Below are 6,404 nucleotides of genomic sequence, written 5' to 3'. Positions count from 1 at the left end.
GGTTTAGTTGCGTGAGCTACAGAGAGGAAAAATATATTCTTGTGACAACGTAACATGCACATTCCTTCTTTGATAACACAAAATGTCACTTATAGTTACCAAAGAGCAGAAAGCGTATGGAGACTCCATACTGACAACATTTAGTTGGTTCTGTCAGACTCTAGAAAACCACCAGAAAATTGTGTATCAAAGGGGGAGAAGAATGCTTGTAGCGTGGTTTTCAACCTTGCACATATGAATAATGACACCTATTACACATGTACAGTTAATCTAGTAAAGGGCTCCCCTCTTTGGCAAGAATAAACACGCCACCCCCATCACCTTTTGATATCCTCAAGTCTTTGTCGAGGTAGGTTGTCAAAAGCCACGACTTGGCCTTGTTGTCGCCGGGAATCGGTACCTTTAAAGGTGGCTGCCCAGAGATGGACCCTGCAATGCTAGCAAATGCTCGCTGCAAAGGCTCCAGCAGCTGCTTAACAGGCCCCAGGCTGATCTTCTGCCCGAATATGGCGATCTGTTCAGGTAGATTTACTGAAGACGATATCTCTGGAGGCTGAAAGCTCCCCTCTTTGAATTGTACCTTCATGAGAGCAAGTAATGTGTCAGTTTGGCATATCTATGTTATCAAAGGCGGCTTCCATACTCTATAACACTAAGCTCCCTAGTTTTAAAAAGCCCACATTCTATTGAGGTCTTGAATTAGAATTGGGTCTAATTTTGACCGGGTCAACAATTTTTCAAAGCCCTTTCATTCAATTCTTTTATACTATACACTATGCTTCCAATTTTTAAGGCCTCACAATTAATTGAGGTATTCAATTTAGAATTTTTAAAGCAATCAGCAGCAAACGGTCTATAAAATCTGCACACCCTCGCATCACCTAGAAAAAAAAGCGCAACCATGTGATATTATAGCATCAATGTAGTACATGCAATCACTGAAACAAAAAGTTTCCCACATAAATATAAGTTTGTTAGCAAGATAACACAAAATTACATCACAAATGGCGCACCAAATCATCACATTATAAATAAAAATAAAACATACTATCATCTCTCCCACCCGCCAAACTAAATATTCCATCAGTTCCAAAATATAAGGGGTATTAGTTTTTTGGAAAGTCAAATTTCTTAAATCTGACCAAGTTCACAGCAAAAATAAGGACATCCACTATATTAAACAAAATAAGTATAAAAAATCATCACGATGAATCTAAAAATATCAATGTGATATTATGGATTTGGTATATATCTTTACAAATTCGATTAAATTTAAAAGGTTTGACTCTTTAAAAAAGTAACACACCTTCTATTTTGAAACAAGGTGATTATTTTTTTAAGAAACCCAACAACACCAACAACGCAGCAAAGCACGTCCAACCCTTCTAGTACATGGTAAAGGGTAACTTGTATTCTTGTAACTGATGAAACGTCTAAGAAATCTTTTAATAACCATGATGTGCACCTCAAATATTTGGTACGGGAGATTTGCTTATCATCCTATGTACACCGTAACTAGGAGAATGACAGGTAGGTGGCAATACCGGTATCAAATGCGTCTGTTGAATGCTTGAGTGAAGGCTTGCAGCCATGATAGATTATATATCTTAGTGTAGCTGAACACAAAGGGGTCATTATATATCTCAGTCTAGCGCAACACAAAGGGGCCTCTCCCAGTGTCAAAAATGCTCTTATATTATGGGACGGAGCCACGGAGGGAGTATTTTACATCCCATATTTCTTAAAAATAGCAAGTAGATGTAACTAGCGAAATGGTTTGACGAAGGGGCTACACACTATCTGGATTTCATAATACAAAGTGTTTTAAAATAACATTCATGAGAAGCAAATGTAACTAGCGAAATGATTTAATGATACAAAGTGTTCTATTTGTAACTGAAGAAGCAAATTAATTGTTCCACATGACATGTCTGGAAAGGTGAATAACCAATGCAATATAAACTGAGACTAGAATAACATTGACAAGAAGCAGGTCTGTACCTCTATCCTTGATGGAGTTTGTACTTCAAAAGAAGCAGTTGCACTGAATGAAAACGAAGCAAATGGAGTCGAAATAGTTGAAGCATTAATTATCGTCATGCTTCTCGAGTCGATTTCTTGGGATATCTTATCAACTCTGGCGAATGGTGTTGCCCCGGCAAGCAGAATCGGTAGAAGCTCAGAATATGCCGTATACCTGAAAATTGACGACCATTCACAATTAAGTAGGTACAAGTAACTGAATGGAACCCCTCGGTGCTGATGAGAATTCTAAGAGGGGGGAAATGGGTCATCTGCTTCGGCAGAGCAAGAGTATTATAAGAAGTTGACTGCTCACACAGTTCGGCCTCCTTTGGCTTAAGGATTTTTGCAGGAATTATATAGGATAGGGTTTTCAGGAAAAGTTCCTTTGGAGCTCTTTGATTTGTAGGAATGGATTCCTATTCCTACGTAGGATAGGAACCAATCCTTCACATTTCAAAGAGAAAAAATAAACATTAGCCTAAACTCAATGGAAAATTTTCTATCCTATGCTTCAAATGACATCTCTTTCCCTGTAGGAATTGAAATACATGTCATCTCATTTCCTATGATTTTTCCATTGCTATGACATTCCTATCCTATGAACCAAAGGAGGTCTCAACTTAGAACACCCTTTGGTCAGAAGAATAACGGCAACAGCACGCAATCATTCAGTAGCTAAAATTCAAATAAAGTATACCACTGACGTATGGAACTGACGATCGAACTAGCGAGTACTACTGACAGAGAGCAAGAAGTGGGAAGGCTCACAAGAGGATCCAGTTTCCGTCGAGCTCTGACGCCTGGACGGGCGCGGACGTAGGGTTGGCTGCCTCGAGCTGGGCCACGAGCTCCACGACCTCCCCCCTGACCTCCGAGGACGCCTTGAGGCCCAGGCCGGAGCCGTACACCGTGTCTACCAAGCACCGCTTCAGCTCCTCCCTTCCCTCGTCCTCCTTCGTAACCGGATCCTCCTCCGCCTTATCGGCAAAAAAGAGAGGAGGCTCCTTCGCCTTGGGCGGCGTCGGCGTGGTCTCCCCGCCCCACTCGTCGTCGTTGGTAGGGGTGTCAGCGCCGGAGGGCTGCTCGGGCTCGGGCACCCCCGGCTCGCCCCACTCGTCGGTGACGCCGGGGCGCGAGTTACCCGACGCGGAAGCGGGCGGCTCGCGGCCCCACTCGTCGTCGTCGACTGTGGGGTCGGGGATCTCGGCGTCGAGTGGGCTGCCTCCCGCGGCTGTGCGTACGGGGAGGCGGAGGCGGCGGGGCCGCCTGACTCGGAGGCCACCGACGCGGAGACGCGCGGCGGCGGCGGGGTTGGGGGAGAGGAGTAGGAGCGACGCGTGGGAGGCGTGGCAGGAGGCGAAGAGGGGAGCCATGGATGAATGAATGAATGAATGATTCCACTCCTCTTCTGTTGGCCTCTGGTCACTTGTGTGGGCGGGCGGGGAGGTGAGGGGAGAGCCCAAACAGCGATTTTCTTTCTTTTACAAAAATCACCGGAGCAATGTCCGTAAACCCCCTAAAATTCGAGATGTTTTTCGATCGTTCCAAGATTCGTGCGCTTCTTGCCCTTCCTCTTTTTTTTTCCTGAAAGTTTATGTATGAAAATAAAACTAAATAGCAAATTTACAGCGTAAAATCAGAACCCCGATTTTCTAGCAGATCGCTTAAAAGAGCTAAAATTGTAAAATAACGACTTTTTTTATGGTTTTGAGTGAAATTTTTGACTCGGCCAGATCCCTCAAAATGGGTTGATTCGTTTTTTAGGGTACTTAAAACGAACCTCCAATATCTCATAGGTTTAGTATTGCAGGCAAAATATTCAGTGCACCTTCTAACAAAAAAAAAGATGATTGGCGAGAGGGAAGTTTCACGTCCAACCGTTAGAATAGTCTCCATTTCGACCAAGATCCATCGCGTCGGTTTCGATTCTAGCCAAATTTTTAGCGGACATGCCCGATTCTAGTTGATTTCGGCGGGCCACGCACGAATTGTGCGCGCGGCTTCTTGGGAGGGACGACAGACATGTCGTTGTCGTCGCGAATGTTTGTGGACATGATGTACGTTAGCATTGCCGACGAGGTGGTGGTGTTGCACGAGCAGTCACGGCTCCGACCTGGGCCTCAAGGCGCGTGGTCGGGACGAGCAAGGCGGCCTGCACGGTGTACGGTGGCGCATGGTTCGTCCTGTACGGTGACGGGCATCACGGTGTGCGGTGGCCCAAGCTGCTCCTAGTCCCGACTTGCCCAGGGCCATCGACTCCAAGTACGGTGACTCGCTCGGGATCACGCTCCAGTCTTCTATATTCGGTGTAGCCATGTGTGCAATGATTGCTGAAGATTTATTTCGCTCGGGATTGAGGCATACATGGGTGAGAGTAAGAAGAAGACCACGGGGAATATCCGATTTTACGGTAATTTTTTTGCGGGATTTGTTTCCCCCAAAACCCGCACGGTTTCGCAAAACAGGTTTTAGGGTTTCCTCACAATGTTTTTATGGTACTGCGGTATAAGGGGTGTGCTAGAGATGCTCTTAGAGCAACTCCAACACCTCCCCTAAAAAAAATCCTATAAAACCACTTTAGGGGATGACGGTATAATTTAGGAAAAGTTGTCTCGGGCAACTTTTGTCAAGTTCCCGTAAACTTCTTTCCCTAAATTTTGTTGAGAAGATTTTGGGTCGTTTTGGATATTCTGACTGCAAACATTCTACAACACCATATGATCCTAGTGTGCGGATTCGAAAGTCCGAAGGCATGACTGCATGTAGATCAATTGAGATACTCCCAAGTGATTGGTTCACTCATATACCTAGCGTGTGCTACTTGGCCTGACATCTCATTTGATGTGTGCAAACTGAGTCGGTCTGTTTCCAACCCGGGATATATGCATTGCATGTTGTTGAGCGAGTCATGTGTTATTTACAAGGTACCACGAACTACGGAATTCACTATTCTAGGTACCCGACAGGATTTGAAGGGTATATTGATTTGAATTGGATATTTGATGCCGATGAGATGAAAGCCGTAAGTGGATATGTGTTCACACTTGGTGGTGTTGTTGTTTCCTGAAATTCCTGCAAGCACACAATCTTAACGAGATCGACTTTGGAAGCAGAACTCACAGTATTAGACACATCTTGCGTCGAAGCAGAATGGCTTTGAGAGTTTTTGATAGATTTTCCAGTGGTTGATAAGTTAGTCCCAGTTATCCTTATGAACTGTGATAATCAGACAATGATTGCCAAGTCAAAGAGTTCAAAGGACAACATACAATCCACAAAGCATATAAGAAGAAGACTGTAAGTTGTCAGGCATTCAAGAAACTCCGAAGTAATAGAATTGGATTATATCTAGACGACTAAGAATCTTGCATATCCCTTTACGAAAGAGCTACCAAGGATTGTGATAGAAAATGCATCGAGGGAGATGGGCATGAGACCCACATAAGTTGCCATGGGGGTAACCCAACCTACGTGATCAAAGATCCCGTGAATTAGGTCTTGAGAAAACAATCCACCGGCCAGTTGAGGAAAGTATCCTTACTAACCCACTCCGTTGGAGATGCAATATTCTCATAATCTATAAGGTAGGCTGACTTGCGTCTTAATGTATTCCAAAGCTTGTGTAAGCAAGACACTATCCTATGGAGCATTCTTTGGAGGAACACATCTATGCAAACCCGACTGCTATTCATAGTCTATGAGATTGGGTAATCTCTAGGAAGCTCATGAGAAGGTAAGGAGTATGACTAATAAGCTTCACCCGTGGGGTTTAGCCTTCAACAACCACGTATCCGCTAACAATAGGGGAAACTTCTGCACGTTAAACTGACAATTCAAGGCATAGTCCATTGTTCACTTGTGGAGAAGTATAATCCTGTTGCTCTAGGTGGAAGATCAACTTAATTGTCTCCACTAAAAATTCTGGTATATCAAACATTGTTTGAAATAGTTGACAAACTTATGTTCCTTCAGATGTATTGGGGGATTGTTGGATTATAAATGGGCTTTGGTCCATATAAGACAGTAATCCCTGGTTAATCACTAAGGCCCATGTAGGTGTATGGCAGGCGGTGGGAAGTTTAGTACCATACTGCTAGTGGAGTGAGAGTGAGACCCCTTAGGCTCCTCTACCACATGCCACTCGGAGCTTGGGAAGAGGAGTTGTACATATGCGCTCCTCCTCCTCCGCCGCACGCCTCGCCTTGTCACAATGCGCGCGTGCGCCGTGGGTTGCAGGAATGAGCTGAGCCAAGCCTTATTTTTGCGAGTCAGGAATGGTTAATTAATTGTGTATTAATTACCGAGTCGCTAACTCCTACTTGTAAACCGCGTTGGGATTTTCCTTGAATAGGAGGGGAGATGCAGCAGAATAGAGATAA

General features: G+C 44.3%; 1 protein-coding gene across 1 annotated transcript; it reads right to left on the bottom strand.

Moving 5' to 3' along the window:
- Positions 1–44: 44 nt before the first annotated feature.
- LOC123436290 (probable plastid-lipid-associated protein 3, chloroplastic) lies at positions 45–3,473 on the bottom strand. Its single transcript, XM_045115621.1, has 3 exons — positions 2,794–3,473; positions 2,002–2,197; positions 45–580 (listed from the first exon to the last, which is right to left on the bottom strand). Exons 1-3 carry the CDS (start codon positions 3,396–3,398, stop codon positions 266–268), a joined length of 1,116 nt encoding a protein of 371 aa, XP_044971556.1. The 5' UTR covers positions 3,399–3,473; the 3' UTR covers positions 45–265.
- Between the last annotated feature and the right edge of the window lie 2,931 nt (positions 3,474–6,404).

This window comes from Hordeum vulgare, chromosome 1H (genome assembly GCF_904849725.1).
Source record: "Hordeum vulgare subsp. vulgare chromosome 1H, MorexV3_pseudomolecules_assembly, whole genome shotgun sequence".
In the NCBI taxonomy this organism is placed as follows: Eukaryota; Viridiplantae; Streptophyta; class Magnoliopsida; order Poales; family Poaceae; genus Hordeum; species Hordeum vulgare.
Note: the sequence above shows the minus strand (reverse complement) of the source record. Positions and strands in the feature narration are given on the sequence as shown.

Coding starts and splice junctions, on each gene's coding strand:
- LOC123436290 (XM_045115621.1), bottom strand. CDS start 3,398: ATGGCTCCCCTCTTCGCCTCCTGCCACGCCTCCCACGCGTCGCTCCTA. Junction 2,198..2,793: donor GACGGAAACTGGATCCTCTT/GTGAGCCTTCCC, acceptor GTCAATTTTCAG/GTATACGGCATATTCTGAGC. Junction 581..2,001: donor AAACTCCATCAAGGATAGAG/GTACAGACCTGC, acceptor GCTCTCATGAAG/GTACAATTCAAAGAGGGGAG.